This window comes from Ambystoma mexicanum, chromosome 1p, assembly GCF_040938575.1.
Source record: "Ambystoma mexicanum isolate Mex_15411 chromosome 1p, UKY_AmexF1_1, whole genome shotgun sequence".
In the NCBI taxonomy this organism is placed as follows: domain Eukaryota; kingdom Metazoa; phylum Chordata; class Amphibia; order Caudata; family Ambystomatidae; genus Ambystoma; species Ambystoma mexicanum.
In genome coordinates, this window is record NC_090921.1 from 1,239,935,754 (window position 1) to 1,239,951,983 (window position 16,230).

The 16,230-nt window shown below is 47.7% G+C and overlaps 1 protein-coding gene across 10 annotated transcripts in view; it reads right to left on the reverse strand.

Moving 5' to 3' along the window:
- Nucleotides 1-13,969: 13,969 nt before the first annotated feature.
- LOC138452475 (zinc finger protein 391-like) overlaps nucleotides 13,970-16,230 on the reverse strand; it is a 176,047-nt gene continuing 173,786 nt past the window's right edge. For 7 of the 10 annotated variants that reach the window (XM_069604988.1, XM_069604995.1, XM_069604979.1 and 4 more), the window contains one exon: nucleotides 13,970-15,120. In XM_069604988.1, coding sequence (XP_069461089.1) covers nucleotides 14,348-15,120 — 773 coding nt within the window. In that variant the 3' untranslated portion in view covers nucleotides 13,970-14,347. The remainder of the gene's footprint in view (nucleotides 15,121-16,230) is intronic. The other 3 variants (XM_069604980.1, XM_069604984.1, XM_069604994.1) reach the window with 1 other exon arrangement.

Below are 16,230 nucleotides of genomic sequence, written 5' to 3' on the forward strand. Positions count from 1 at the left end.
GGTGCGCAAGGAGCGGCAGCGGGGGCTTGTCTGACTCGAACTTGCAGAGGAGGAGGTGCCTGTTTGTCCCTGTGGTGGTGGTGGGTACTGTCGGTCCATCGCATCCGCTATGCGCGTGAGGACCTGCCTCAGTTGGGCCATCTCCTCACAGAGCCTGTTGGTACAGGCTTCCATGCCCTCTCTCGACTGCCTAGCATTCTCCCTCACCTCCTCCCTCAGACGGGCAGCCTCATCTACATGCTGGCCAACCAGCACTGTAATATCCTCCTGGCGCTGCCTGATGGTGGCCAGGTCATGGCCACTGTGGCCAGCTCATGGGGTGGCTGCTGCACCTTCCTCTATGTCTCGGCCATCAGGTGAGGCCACCTGTGCGCTCCAGCACCCTGCCGTGGTCTCGTCGCCAGACTGGCCATGGCTACTGGATTGTGATGTTGGTGGTGGGCTTGCTCCTCTGGTTCCTGGGGGACTGTGGGTCTGCATTTGTATGGGGAGGTCACTGGTGTCCTCCACATCAGACAGCGGCGCAGTGGCTGCTGCCTCACCAGTCGAACTGGTGGCGGCGGAGAGTGGGCCCCCCCGTGGACGTTTCCTGTGTTGGGGGGGATCACAGCAGTGGGTGCGGCAATTGCTGCAGCCGTAGATTCAGGTCTTGGTGCAGTGGCACTCTTGCATTGTTTGCCCCTCTGCAGGTGTTAACTCCTCCCTTTGCCCCTTGATGTGGTGGCGGTGCTCCCTGTCTCCTGTGCCCTGGCTTGTTTTTTGGCAGGGGGAGCCTGAGTCGCTGTGTCCTGTTCATCGCTGTCGGTCTGTGTGCCTGTGGGTGACAAAGAGGGGGATGGCATTGGTGATGGTTCAACGTGCTTCATGCAGATTCTGTTCATCATGCTGTTCTGTACATTGGGACTTCATTAGTGGGCATTCAGGTCATGGGGCTGTTGAGTGGGTCATCCATGCATGGGTCTGTGTGGCACGTGTCTGTGGTGATGCGTGCATGTGTGTGTGTTGGGGTGTGACACTCACATGGGCAGGGTTGTGTGCATGTATGTTTGTGGCCGCATCCATGAGGTGGATCTGGGCTCACATGGGAGAATCAGCGCCACCTCCTGTGGCCATGGCCAGCTTACGATTAGCAGACAGTATGCTGCGGACCCAGAGGTGGAGATCATCCCACAGCTTCCTGCAGTCTTTAATGGTGCGGGTGGTGGTGGTGCCCACCGCACTGACTTTCAGGGCCACCTCTGCCCAGATGGCCTTTTTCTTAATCAGGGTCTCCCGCCACATGTCAGTCGCAAAGAACATCCGCGTTTGCTGCAAGGGTCTCCGTCAGCATTATCAGCTCATTAGTAAATTTCTCCTTGCGCTAGCGGTCTGCGCCTTTCTTGATTGCCTTGGGCATTGTGAGGGGATCCTTGAGGCTTTGGTATTGCAATGGTGTGGAAACAGGTCCTGGGGGCAGAGGATGGCAATGGATTGTGTTTTTAAAGATGGCCACCGTGCTCTTTCCCGTTCCTGTGTGATGACCGCTATTTGCATGTTGCAGAAGGTCGGCAGTGCTACCAGCGCTTTCGTCGGTGCCGCTAAGGGTCTTTTTGCGGTCTTTAGCGGCATGGCGGTAGGGTCATTACCGGCATGGCGCTGTGCTCGTGTCCGCGTACTCGTAATAGCACGCAATTAGCGGCCTCTTGCGAAGGCGGACACGTTAACACCATGCCGGTAAAGTCCGGATTTTAACGCGTACCGTGTAATGAGGCCCAATGTGAATTTTGCTTATCAAAACATTCTATTTGTATATGGTGATTCAAAGTGTACAAGGATTCATCTATGCTCTCTAAATTGTACATTTATTTGATTTGTTTTACATATTCAAATTGTACAGCATGATCCTCACGTATGTATAATCTCCCCTTTTTGTACTTTGGATTGTTTGTTCCATCATTGCAACAATATTTCTTTCATTGGCTATCGTGGTGTTTTGCTTGAAGTATATTCTTCATTCATCTTTCATTTTTTCGACTTCCCTGTTATTTATCTTCTCCAAAAAAAAGTTTTTAAAATGTATTAAAAAGGTGGTTTTTTTTTTACAATTTATCCCCGATAGAACAGTGATTTGATATATATTTTTAGGCTGGCGCAATGGCGTTGAAGTGATGGCTTCAGTGCCTTGGAACATGATCCTGCGTTTTCAGCGTTCCTTTCTAGTGGTCACATGTTTGGGCACGTCATGTTGTCCTCACGTGACAACTCTTGCTGAATGTCAGTATGCCTATTTGTCAGCGAGAACCAGCGGTCTAGAGCTTTTTCCCCTCAACACATGACTGATGTCACCTGCTGCGCTAATCTACCCAGAAATCGTGTAGCGGATGAGTTCCAGGATCATTTAATTAAGCAGAGCAGTAGTTTGGGATGGATAGCTGGTTTGTTCAGCATCACAGTGCACCCATTTTATAGATATTTATAAAGACCTTTTGTATTTGATCTTTTCCAAGCTATCTTTTAGTGAGGAGCTGTGTATAGCAGTGCTCCCGCTTTATAGATATTAACAATACCCTGCCTATGTGAATATTTCCACACGATCATTCTGGGAGGATCTATTGACAGGCAAGAAGGGAATTATGAGGACTTTTATTTTAACCTTTTATTAACCTTGGTATTTTATGCACCAACATATATGTGCCCAACGTGTGTGAACAGGGGTCTTTTTGTCATCTTGGTGATGGACTACTGGTTTGTTCTTCACAGGTATTAGAACTCGACTGGTGTGAGAAGCAGAAGAAGTGAAGAACACTTTTCCATGATCGGTTGAAGATGCTGTGTCTCGTTTCTCTTTATTTATTAGCAGGTATATGTACAGGACTGTTAGACAAGTGATGTCTTTTCTTTTACTGTTTTAGTTACCGAAGGTTCAGTCGAGTGAGTGGTCAGAACCAACTAGATCCATGCACTTTTGAAAAGTATAGTAAGTGCAAAACCTTTGATTCTAATAAATATTTCTTAGATTCTAATTAATGTTTGATTTTATCACAAGTTGTTAACAGGAGAATACATTGTGACCCCACTGTTATGGATAACGAGCCAGGTAAGACTTTGTTCACACATCAGGCGACTTTGCAGATGGAACATTCAATAGCATGTTACTGCACATATTCGTTGAATATAATACACAGGCTGTCCAATAATGCACACGCTTGCGACAAAGAGCAGAGGCAGACACTTCCTTTAGAAAATATATTTTGCAAGAGGGCAGGAAATCATAGCTTTCTGTTCCAGCAGAGAACCAAACCGCAAGTGGTAACTTCCTGTCTTAAACAGCACGCAGCAGGCCTAAGAGATGTCTTCACACCATTTACATCTGGTAAGCAGTCAAAAGGTCAGGCAACACCAATAGACGTGAATAGGAAGCACAAGTTTAAGGTTGTGTAGAAGCAATTGACATGCTTTATCCCTTCACTGAATGAAAACCCAGTTAGCCAAGCGTTAAGCTCCCAAATGGCGGATATGACGCACAGACCAGATCCCTTTGTTACATATAAAGTGCAAGCTGAGTTAAGGGGAGGAGGTTTGCCCATCAAGCAGCAAACTCACACAAGCCGTGGGGGCTGGGAGGGGAGGTCTGCCTAAGATCCCAGAGCAGATGCGAGAGAGATAACCAGGCCCAGCAGAACAGGAAGCCGTGGCACCTTGGAGGGCGTTGGTTCAGGTGCAGCACATTCAGCTCTAAAGCGGGAGTTAAATTTGGGGGCTTGCTGCGTGCATTTTGTGACTAAGGCGTATAGTATCTTCCACCATAATATAGCACAATTCCCTGGTCACTCATGCTGCTAAACTAAAATGATCACTTGTTCTGTTCTCCATTAATGCAACCGTGCTCTCGCTCAAATAGCAGTACTTTTAATAGGTCTGTTGATATGTTATTTTATACTTGCTTCTATTATGGCATGTGTAATGCAAATTAGAGCTTGTAGAAGATAGGCGTGATATTAAAAATATATGAACCTACTACCCCCAGTGTCATGTGCATAATTCTAACTAATGCGTTAGAATGGTGTCTCTTTGCGTCTAAAGAAATTCCACATTTCCTGGCTGTATTGTTTAAATTATGCTAATGGGCACAAACACTCAGGCAGGCCGTCCCCAAGCACTAGGTCAGTGCCTGGGATGCGTATTACCATAAAAAGGACTACTGACGGTGTCTGCTTACCCCAGCCTCACTGATGTCGAGGTAAGGGTCAGCGGTTACGATTGACCACAGGCCATCATGACACCACAATGTTATTTTCTGTTACTTCTTATTAATCTTTATATGGAAAGCCTGTCCGGATGAAAACATTACCACATTCAGGAGCGATGTTGAAACTAGCAAGAAGGGGGAACATGAAAACACCCTTCAGAAGAGCTCCATAAGAATCCAGAAGGCAATTCTCCAGCTCTTATTTAATTTTCTCGCCTAGTAGACTATGGATTTGACTATTTTTTGTCTTACTTATGTAAGTGTGATCTAATTTAGGCGGTTTAGTATTGCCTACCGATGCCCATTAGTGGTGTGTGTGTGTGTGTGTGTGTGTGTGTGTGTGTGTCTTTTTGCAGATCTTTGGCTTTAGGATGATTTCTGCATACTATTACAGCATTTTTTGCACATTGCACGTTATGAGGTTTTTGTGTATGTATATTGTGATGTTTTTAAATTGTATTATTGGGTTGAGAATGTGTTGCTAATGAATCATAAACCAGCTAAAGCGGCCTTGTAAAGATGAAATATGTTAAAATAAATTATATTTTTTCAATTCTATTTGCATCCTCATTCAGCCACTGTGTTTCGCATGTAGTCTTATTAGCACTTTGAATGAGGTATTAGGGGCTCCCCTACCCAATGTTTTTTTTCAACATCCCATATGGCATCAACAATTGCATCAGACATAACATCATATAGGAGTTGGCTAATAAAAGCTATGATTATATAAATAACATTTTGAAATTGCACTACAATTTTGTGTACATAATATCAAAACCACATTATTTTCTGCTGCAAGTATAAGGTACATTTTATTCAGCTGTGATTTATTTAAATGTAGTGTATGGTCTACAGTTTGAAGTCCATACAAAAGTGAAGATAGAAGAAGAAAAAAAAGGATACTATTTAAAGAATCTTTGCCTTTTCTAGGCTGTGTTTTAGTTTAATATCTATATATATCAAATGCTACGGTATGTTTCCATACTTAGCTGATGCAATTTATCAGTGTTGGGTTGCACTCTGCTGTACAAATGGCAAAGTTCACCCACTTCAACAACAGCTACCATTGCAACAAACAGAATGAGCACAGTTCTACACGGTCATCTTCACCTTCCACTAGCGCAAAATTCGGAAGTTACTTCTTTCCAACCCCACTTTTCTTCACATAGGGCACAGCGGTTCAAGCGTCAATGAATCCTCACGAAGGAAAAATTAAAGTAGATGCTGTAATTATGCTACTATGTGAATCTTATGCCATCACAGGGACTCTGCAATGGAAAAAGGTTGGCAATTAGGCATCTAACAAAGACACATGACAGCGGCCCGTGTGATCGATGGAACTTAGATCCTGTTCTTATACCATCTGATGTGTTTAGCCTTTCCAATGACCATTAAGTCACGGGAACCTACACCCCTTCCTGGAAGCAATTGGTGGCAATTCCGATATTTAAGAAGGGGGACAAAAGTGACCCTATGAATTACCAACCAATATTTACATTTAAAAGATATGCTAGAAATGCATAGGTTACGCTGGGAAAAGCTAGTTAACTTCGAAATCATTTACAGAATAAAAGCAACAAGTAATATTGAATTTCAAAACTTCATTTCTTTTCAAGATATATGAAATTTGTAGTAACTATTTATAGTACCCATGTTTAGAACAAGACCACTAAAATCTAGCAGCGACATCAGTTTGGAACAAAAACCATACAACTAAAGAAAATTCGGAGGATCCTCTTTTTCTCATCTTTCGCCAAAAACCTGGAATGAGCTACCAAAGAACATACGTAACACAAGAGATCACCTTCTATTCAGAGAACTACTAAAAACCTAGCTTTTCTCCACATAACTAGAAGGAATGCGTAAGGGGGCACATACACAGCTGAAACAATACTCAGCAAGGGAACCAATCGTCCCATCTCCCCAAGTTAGCTTCCATAAACAGATGGAAGGGGAAGAACAATTTACGGCATATCACTATACCAAAATGAAAGATAGATAAGTTAGGATCACACTAAGGAACGAATATAGAGAGATCAGGAGGGTAAGGTAAGGATGACGTGTCAACACACCTTTAACTGATGAAGCAAACATGCAGCTATGGATCACCGACAGGGAAACGGATAGGAAGGGAGCGGATGAATGTAAAATATACAGCACGAATACCAGAGGTGGACAATGTGTGCCTCAACCCGATATAAAAGCTCAAAAATAGCTCAGATGGAAACTTGCCATACCATCACACCTAACTAGACAGAAACTAAAATACCAACTCCATAGGACAATCAGAGACGTGGAACAAGAAATGCAAAGATTAAGAGACAAAAAAAAAAAAATACTAACCCAAAAAGGAACAAGTTACTTACCTGTAACTGTTGTGCTCCAGCATGGTCTGGCATGGACTCACATGCTCATGAATATTCCCAGTCGTCAGGCCGGGAATCCTCGGTATAGAAAAAAATCAGTTTCTGATCTGTCTTTCTTCGTAGTAACCAATCACTGGTCTCTGGGTCATACTGCCCCCAGCCAATGACTGCCCTCTCCCTAAGCCCCGCCTCCGGCAGCCATCCTCAGATTTGGTAGCACGTAAAGTGGCAGTATGACCAAGTGAAGAGCCGCAGAGGGGTAGGCAGGAGGGTTTGCATGTGAATCCATGCCAGACCCATGCTGGGGAACAACAGTTACAGGTAAGTAACTTGTTCCTTCTCCAGCATGGATTCACATGCTCATGAATAAGAGAATACATAGCAGTACACACATGCACAACCACGGGAGGTGGCAACAGGCTCAACATTAAGCAACTCTTACCTCCTCACCAGGCTCACCTTAGGCAAACAGGTTGCGCAGCACTGCTTGGCCGACCCTGGACTCCTCCCTGGAGTCCTAATCGACGCAGTAGAATCTTGTGAAGGTGTGCGTCGACCTCCACGTCGCAGCCCTGCAGATGTCCAGCAGGGGCACACCAGACAGGAACGCCGTGGTAGCAGCGATCGCTCTGGTCGAATGGGCTCTCGGACGGCCAAGCAGCTGTCGGTTTGCCAACCGGTGACAGTGCATGATGCAGCCGGAGAGCCATCTGGAAATGGAAGTCTTCGAGAGAGCCTTGCCTTGATTCACAGTCCCAAAGTTCACAAACAGTTGTGACGTCTTCTGAAAACTCTTTGTGCGGTCCACGTAGAACTTCAGCGCTCTAGCTACATCCAGCGAGTGCAAAGTCCTCTCAGCCGGCGACGGGAAGAAAACTGGCAACACCAAGGGCTTGTTGAGATGGAAGTCCGACAGCACCTTGGGCATAAAGGATGGGTGTGTCCTCAGCACCACCCTCGTGTCATGAAAAGTCAAGTATGGAGGCTTGCAAGCTAGGGCCTGGATCTCTCCCACTCGTCGTGCGGAGGTGATGGCCACGAGGAAAGCTGTCTTCCATGACAGGAACTTCAAAGGCGCCGAATGCATAGGCTCGAATAGGGCCCCCATGAGCTTGGTCAGCACCGCATTAAGCTCCCACGCCGGGGCAGGAGCCTTCACCGGCGGGAATGATCGGAATAGTCCCTTCATGAATTCTTTCACCAGGCGATGAGACCACAAGGACACCCGTCCCGTCGTCCTGGTATATCGGGAGATTGCAGCCAGATGTATTTTGATGGAGGCGTGAGCCAGTCCAGCTTTGGCCATCGACAGTAGGTACGGCAGTACTTGAGTGGCCGTAATCCGCAGAGGGTTAATCTTCTGTGCACGGCACCAGACAGAGAACCTCTTCCATTTATGTCCATAGCACTTGAGAGTTGAGGATGCCCTGGCCTTTACAAGAACCTCTCTGCAGTCGGCCGGGATGTCGTACCCTCCAAACCCTAGTGCTGCAGGAGCCAGGCCTGCAAGTTCAGCGACTCCGGGTTGTGGTGAAGAATGGCGCCTCCTTCTCTGGAGAGAAGGTCTGCATCCGTCGGCAGCTTGACTGGTGGGGACGTTGACAAGTCCAGAAGGTCCGGGAACCAGATCTGCCTCGGCCACGCCGGTGCGACGAGGATCATTCTGCACCGGGACCTCGAGCTGGTTGATGAGCCGGAGCAGCAACGGCAGTGGAGGGAACGCATAAAGAAATAGGCCGTCCCAGTGGAACGAGAAAGCATCGCCCATGCTCCTCGGCTGGGGGAACCTTCTGGCGAACCTCCGGCACTTGGAATTCGTTGCTGTCGTGGAGAGATCGATTTGGGGTTCGCCCCATCGTCGGAAGATTCGATCCACTTGATCCTGGCGTAGTTCCCACTCGTGGCACGAGCGCAGCTCCCTGCGGAGTGAGTCGGCGATCGTGTTTTTTATTCCTGCCAGATGAAGAGGCACCAGAAACATCCCTTGGGCGACGGCCCAATGCCACAGATCCTGGGCTTCCTTGGATAGGGCCGGGGACCTGGTTCTGCCCTGCTTCCGGATGTAGAACATCGTGATGGTGTTGTCGGTGAAGATCCTCACCACCTTGCCCTTGAGGGACGGAAGAAAGGACCCGAGGGCCCAGAACACCGTGCGGAGCTCCAAGATCTTTATGTGGAGAGACTTCTCCTCCGGGAGCCAAAGGCCTCTCGCGTGAAGATCTCCGGAGTGTGCTCCCCAACCTTCCAGGGAGGCGTCCGTCGTCACCGTCACCTGGTGAGCTGGGGTCTGAAAGTCTGCGCCCGCCGACAGATGGGAGCGGGTACCCCACCACCGGATCGCCTGACGGAACGTCTCGTTGAGAGGGATCCTGTCCTCGAAGCTGCCCGTCTACTGGATCCAGCGGGCGTCGAGGAACTCCTGTAATGGTCTCATCCGAAGCCTGCAAAGGCGCACCAGATAAATGCAGGAGGACATCATCCCGAGGAGGGACTTGATAGATCTTACCCTGGCCATGTCCGTGGCCAGCAGATGCTGCACCTTGCCCAGAATGGTCCTGGTCCTTTCCTCCGACGGCGAGGCCAGCCGCGCCACTGCGTCGAGCTTGGCTCCCAGAAACAGGGCGACTTGCGACGGAACCAGGTGGTATTTTGGAAAGTTGATGGAGAATCCCAGGTCCGTGAGCAGCTGGACGGTCTTCGCAGTGTGCTCCACGGCGAGCTCCCTTGTCCTTGCCTGGATGACCCAGTCGTCCAGGTAGGGGTAGACATGGATCCCCTGTACGCGCAGCCGCGCGCGCACCCGGTGCAAGGCACTTTGGTGAACACCCTGGGTGCCGACTTCAATCCGAACGGGAGGGCCTTCAACTGGTAGTGCCGCCCTTGGACCACGAACCTGAGGAACTTTTGGTGTCTTTTTAGAATGGGGATGTGGAAGTACGCATCCTCCAAGTCCAACGACGACAGGAAATCGCCCTCCTCCAGCTGTCCCAGCACATGCTCAAGGGTGACCATACGGAACTTCTGTGCCTAGATGTACTTGTTCAGTCGTCGTAGGTCCAGGATGGGGCGCCATCCTCCCGTCTTCTTTTTTACGAGGAAGTACCTTGAGTAAACTCCGGAGCCCCGAAGCCTCTTTGGGACGAGCTCGAAGGCACCCTTCTTGAGCATCCCCTTACTTCCAACAGTAGGTGAGGGATGCGATTTTCCTTCCTGGCCACGGGTGGAACGCGAGGGCACTTCTTCTGAAACTCGAGGGCGTGCCCTTGGGCCAGGGCGTCCAGCACCCAACGGTCGGTGGAGACTGACTCCCACACGCTGACGAACCTCGCCAGCCGGCCTCCCACCGGGGTGCTCTGGCGGGGGCCCGACCCCACGGTCGGTTCAATCTTGTTTGGAGGCCGCCTTGCCTCCTTGTCGACAACGACGGGCACCACCTGACTTGCCGCGTCCCCTGTAAGCTTCCTGGGATGAAGATCTTGCCGCTTGGCAGTAAGTGGAGGAGCCACTGCCGGATCCCTTGGAGGCACCTTGTCTGCCTCCGGAGCTCCGAAAGGACGGCCGTCGTTGTTGGAGCACTCCCAGTGCCCGGGCAGTCTCTGTGTCTGTCTTGATGGCCTGAAGGGACTCACCAACTGCCTTCCCAAACAAGTTGTTCCCGTCGAAGGGCATGTCCAAAACCTTGGTTTGTACGTCCTAGCGGAAATCCGTGGCCTTGAGCCATCCTCGTCGTCTCAAGCAAACACTGTTGCCCAACTGACGGAAACCGGTGTTGGCGATGTCCGTTGCCACCTTGATGGCGTGGTCCGAAGCAATCTCCACCTCCTGTAGGATTTCAAGGGCCTCAGCCCTTTTGGCGTCCGGAAGGAAGTCTAACAGAGGGGTGTTTTTGAACCACAACTCCCTGTCGTAGCGGGCTACGATAGCCGGGGCGTTGGCCGCCTTGATAGTCGTCGCTGCGGATGAGATGATCAGTCATCCCATCGTGTCCAACTTCCTGCCCTCGCCGTCCGGTGGGGAAGTTGATGTCGAGGCCGATGCCCCCCCAGCTTTTTTCTTTGCCGCCGAGACGACGGAATCCGGGGTAGGTTGTGACCGAAGGCACAAGGGGGCAGCGTCGGGGACCCGGTACTTCTTCTCGTACCGGTCTCTCTTTGCCAGCGCCGTGGCAGGGTTCTTGAGGAGGGCGAGCCCCTCATCCCAGATGTCATCAAGAAGCGGTACAGCGAGGACCGTCTTCCTTTTAGCCTTGCGCCGTTGGTAAAGGAACCCTTCCTTCTTTTCTTCTGGGCAGAGCTGAAAAAGCTCGGATGCCCTGGAAATCATGGCATGAAAGGATCCAATCTCGTAGGGCGGGGACGCCCGAGCCGGGGGCGACGGGGGCATACCTCCGTCGTCATCTGTACCTGTCGTAGCCGTGTCCGTGCCTGTATCATCCCCGTGGGTAGTAGACCGGGGGGAAGGCAGAGCAGGCCGCACAGGTGGGAGAGCTGGCGTAGGATGCGTCCTCCTCCTCTTATGCAGTGGACTCTCCGAAGGTCCTGGCTCCGGTTCCCCCATCGGGTTTGGCTCAGGTACCTCCGTAGGGGGAAGGGGCAACCTTGTCCTTATCTCCGAGCATAAGGACTGAATCGCTGACAAAATGGCCGCCGATGTGTCCTGCGGTGCCGGAAACGACAGGCGCGAGGGCTCTTGAGGAGCCTTGTCGGCGACAGCGTCGCCCTCGTCGGGATCCCTCCCGATGGGCCTCTTCCACGACTTCGATGAGCTCTTCTTCAGAGATCGTGTACGTATCCATGATGGCCACCAGCCCCTCCCCCACCTTTTCCAACAAGGACTTTGTGGGAGTCTTCTCTATGGGCCTGAAAGACAACTCCCTCCGCGGTGGCAGGGAGACTCTGGGTCCTGAGGGCGCCTCCACTGGTGGAGCCTCCACAGGCTGAGCCAGGGCCGCGGCGAAATCCTCAATCGAGGTCTTAGCAGGGTGAATTAAGGCAGACGTCACCTTCTGGACGCCTGGGGCCTTCATCTTGGGGGGAGGGTCCGAGCCTCGCTCCCCCTCTGCCGGAATCTGAGATCGACCGGGCCTCTCCAGAAGCTTCGCCGGGTTCTCAGACTTCCTCTTACCCGAGCCAGAGCGTTGGCTCGTGGTTGATGGCGCCGGGGAGGATGCGCCCTGCCTGGCAGCCAATGAGCCCAACCGTTCGGCGCTCCCGGTGCCTGCAGACTCGCGGTGCTTAGCCTTTTGTTGGGCCCCCGTCGCCGGGGCACCCTCACAGGACTTAGAAGACCGCTCGGACTTCTTTTTCTTCTCGCTTGACGGTCTCTTCCCTTCCAGCCAGTTGGCGAGACGGAGGTGGCGATCCTTCATGGTCCGCTCTGACATGTTCCCACAAAACGCAAAGTCCTTCTCCTTGTGCGTCTTGTCCTCATGGAGACAGTAGAGGCATAACGAATGCTCGTCCTCCTTGAAAACATTCTGAAGCTGGCATCCAGGGCAGGTCCTGAACAGCTTCCCGGGCGTCGAGCTTCCTTTCTCCTGGGCCATGTCCGGGGTAGGCCTCTGAACTTCTGGAATCCTCCAAAAGCGTAACTCGACAAAATCTTCACCCTTGAGGGGGCGTAGAAAACTCCGAAACTGATCCCCGTTGATCGGATGTAGAAACGGTGGAGCTTGAGGATCTATTTAACCAAAAAATGAGAAAAATCTCCTGAAAAAGCCCGAAAATGCAGCAAAAGCTCGAGAGCTACAGCACGAGGACTCCCAACACTTGAACGTGCGGTAAAAATCTGAGGATGGCTGCCGGAGGCGGGGCTTAGAGAGAGGGCAGTCATTGGCTGGGGGCAGTATGACCCAGAGACCAGTGATTGGTTACTACGAAGAAAGAGAGATCAGAAACGAAACTGATACTGATTTTTTTCTATACCGAGGATTCCCTGCCTGACGACAGGGAATATTCATGAGCATGTGAATCCATGCCAGACCCCATGCTGGAGAAGCTCAACTTTCTGCATACATTTCTCACACAAAAAACTACACAATCACTTCTCTGCACAGCAAACAGCACATACTTCACCACACCATAACAAATGCATAACTCGCACCAACAACACACGAGGACCCACTTCGATCCGATTATCACACCCAAGCTCGGCAGACGGTGAAAACCGAACTAAAGCTGCCACCAGGACACCACCTGTCTCACTTTCCTACTCCCACTTCACCAAACTAACCACCCACCCCTCCTATTTTTTGTTTGCCGATCCACCAGAGAGCCTGGGGACCAATTCAATTGGTGATGGTGTGCGGTACAAATAACTTTAACATTAATATTACACATTCTTTGTTTTATAACACTTCTCATCTCCTTTAGAAAACATTACGTGTACAGACTATTGTTATAATAAGCACAACCAAACATTTAAATCCCTACATTTAAGATGTACCAAACAATGAGGTTTCAACATGTTTCTATTCATATTTTTTTAACTACTGTATATACATATGTTACAAATATCTTACATATATTTGCACAATCAGGCAGACTCTACGCAATGCACGATTTTAATTGATTGCTATGCAATGAAAGTAAAGACAGTTACAAAATATTATATATTTATATTTTAAATTTCATCTTTTACCAAATATTACAAATGAAATTTCACAAGTACTGATATCACGCATTTGTAGCTATTTAATGTTTTATACAATGTTCTCATTGTTAAGTATATTGAAATCACATATGTACCACGGTAGGGGCACTGTAAATATTTGAACATGCCAACTGAGTGATCTTATATCCGACGTAATCAGTGATGTCATATGACGGAATCAGTGATGTCATCATTGTGGTCATATGCTGTTCAAAAGGGGTCGCAAAGTTAAAGTGGCTTTGACTGAATGGTCTGCTGAATTTCAGGGGTTTTGTTTACATTTTCACATCAACGCCTCAGCAACTAAAGTTTTCCCCCTGAATTTCTAAGGTTTTGTTACACTGTATTGCTCACCTTAACTTCCAACAACTCGAATTTCAAGGGTTTTCTATACCATAGTTTTTTTTTTTTTTTTACAGGCCACTACCCCCCCTGGCCTGTGGGCCATGTCCACTATACATGTTCCCTCAATATGCTTCTTTTGGACCCTGTAGGTGGCCACAGCCTTAGGATGTGACCACTATACATGTCTTTCAGGCCCACTAGCCAGGGCCTTTGTCGGCCAACTGTCAACCAAATCCATCGTACAAATCAAAAGTTATTAGCAATTCATTTCATGGATTGCCCACGGAATTATCAACTTACCTTAACTATAGGGCGGTGACCACCACCCTATAATATATATATATATATATCAATAGAGAAAATGGTATCTAATCACATATACACTTGCACATTCCAATTCTTTATTGAAAACGAAAAAAAAACGATAGAGATCTTTTATTATTGCATTTGAATGATGAAGAGCTGAATCCATTTTCTACTCCATTCGCATGAAAAGGTGCCTGTTACATTGATGATTGATATGCTGCCTTTTTATGCCCCAACCTGCAGTGATTACAATGTTTGATATAAAAGACACTTTCTATTCACTATGGTTAGTTCTTTTAGAATCACTATTGAAAAACATAATTTTCAAGGTATATCAATATGTACTGCATTAACAAGGAATAAAGCATCTGTATTCTAATATCACATAGGAGCTACAGCAGCCATGCTGAAGAGTGTCCAAATATGGCCTTCAGATGGAAATGTTATTTTGTCACCGTGGGCGGCATATTTGTTTTCTCTGGTGTGAAATCATGTTGAATGATTGAGTGAATTTTTGACCACACAGACTACACTCATATTTTTTCTCACGATCAGTGTGTCTTAGCTGATGCCTCGTCAAGTGGGATGGCCGCCTAAAACTTTTCCCACACTCATTACACACAAAAGGCTTATCGTTAGAGTGCACTTGCTGATGTCTGACCAGGTTTGATAACTGGCTAAATAACTTTCCACAATTAGCACAAGAGTAGGGTTTCTCTCCAGTGTGTTTTCGCTGATGAATAGACAAGTGTAATTGACGAGTAAAGCTTTTTCCACATTCGCCACATATGTGGAGGTTCTTCCCATATTTAATTTGGCTGTGTAATATCCGTTTTGCGGGACAGGAAGTCTGCTCACATGCAGTACATGTATACAGTTTTTCTCCGGAGAGGTTTTTCACAAGATCAATTTGAGCTGAGTTTGCACTGTAAATATTTCCACAATGAGTACATAAACATGTTTTTTCTTCTGATTGAACATTCTCATCATTTGAGTTTTCATCTGAGTTTTTCACTTCATATTCCATAGCTTTTTGTGATCGGACTCTCACAGGACTGAGCTGCTTATTTTGAGGCTTGTTTTGTCTGTTGAATATTACGGTTTGCTCCGAACACTGGAGAAATATATCTGTTGCTTGATCTAATATGGTCTTATGATGTTCCAATTTCTCAGAATATAGAGTAAATACCTTCTCCTCCGAGATGCGACTGGATTCCGACTCTGCTGGATAAAAAGAAAATGAAAACGTTAAGAAGATGAATGAAGAAAATCGTTATTGACTACCAAATTACGATTTGATTTCTAGATAGCTACAGTATGTGGCTCTTTGTTTGGGAACGTCGACCACCTAGAATTCCCACTCGCATTTAAATCAGGATTAAACAGGAAAGTACACAACTATTAAAAAAATTACAGAGTTTGGAAGGTACAGAGGTTTAAATGTAATCAGGCGGTCTATAGATTCATGATTTATACAAAAATATATGAGGACTCACGCCAAATATTTAATACATGTAATGATTAGATTTAGGTTATTGTTGAATGAGTCGATTGAGTGAGTGAATTGCAAGCTGTTACTAAAGACTGCACAATATTTTTTGCAACCACTGTCTGGCCCTCTCTGGTTTATCATTTGCACCTTTCCTGTTTTGTGCTGTACTTGCCCACTCGCCATCTTACTGCCTCTTAGATGTATTTCCAAGTTAGGTACTATTAGAGTGGTGGAACCATGCACGTGTAATCTACTTTCCAGAATATGTACTTTCACTGTCTCCTCCCTTCTCGGCTTAATCTGTCTGAGGACAAAAAGGTTACCAAGAGAACATAAGCCGTAGCCAGCTGCTTTTTACTCGCTCACCGATTTTCTTGCTCAGCAGCTTTCTTCTTGCTATAAAGCAATTTTTCTTGTATCATTAATCATTTAGTTTGCTCTGTCACAGTCGTACGGCCATCAGATTTTCCATCCTCATCGCTTCCCACACTCCCATCAATATCGCTTTCTACACTGCCTCTTTGCTCGCTAGCTTTTCTTCTTGCCAAACAGTTTTCCTGTAGCTAAACGAACAACAATTGTTTTTAAATCGCTTTATCGGAACCAGAAGTGGATGCATTCCATAATGCTAGCACTTCACTTAGGGCAACGAGTGAAGTCTCCAGACTGTGCCACTCCATCTGAAAATTCTCCGATCCTTGTTGTAGACAGAATACAATACAATGACCCAATGAATGAAAGAACAATAGAAGCAAAGTGTGAAATGGAAAGACGCCATTGGTAAAAGTGGGAGTAGGAGGAACTGTTTTGGTTTGTCCTCCTTTTTTCATGCCTTGTTAATT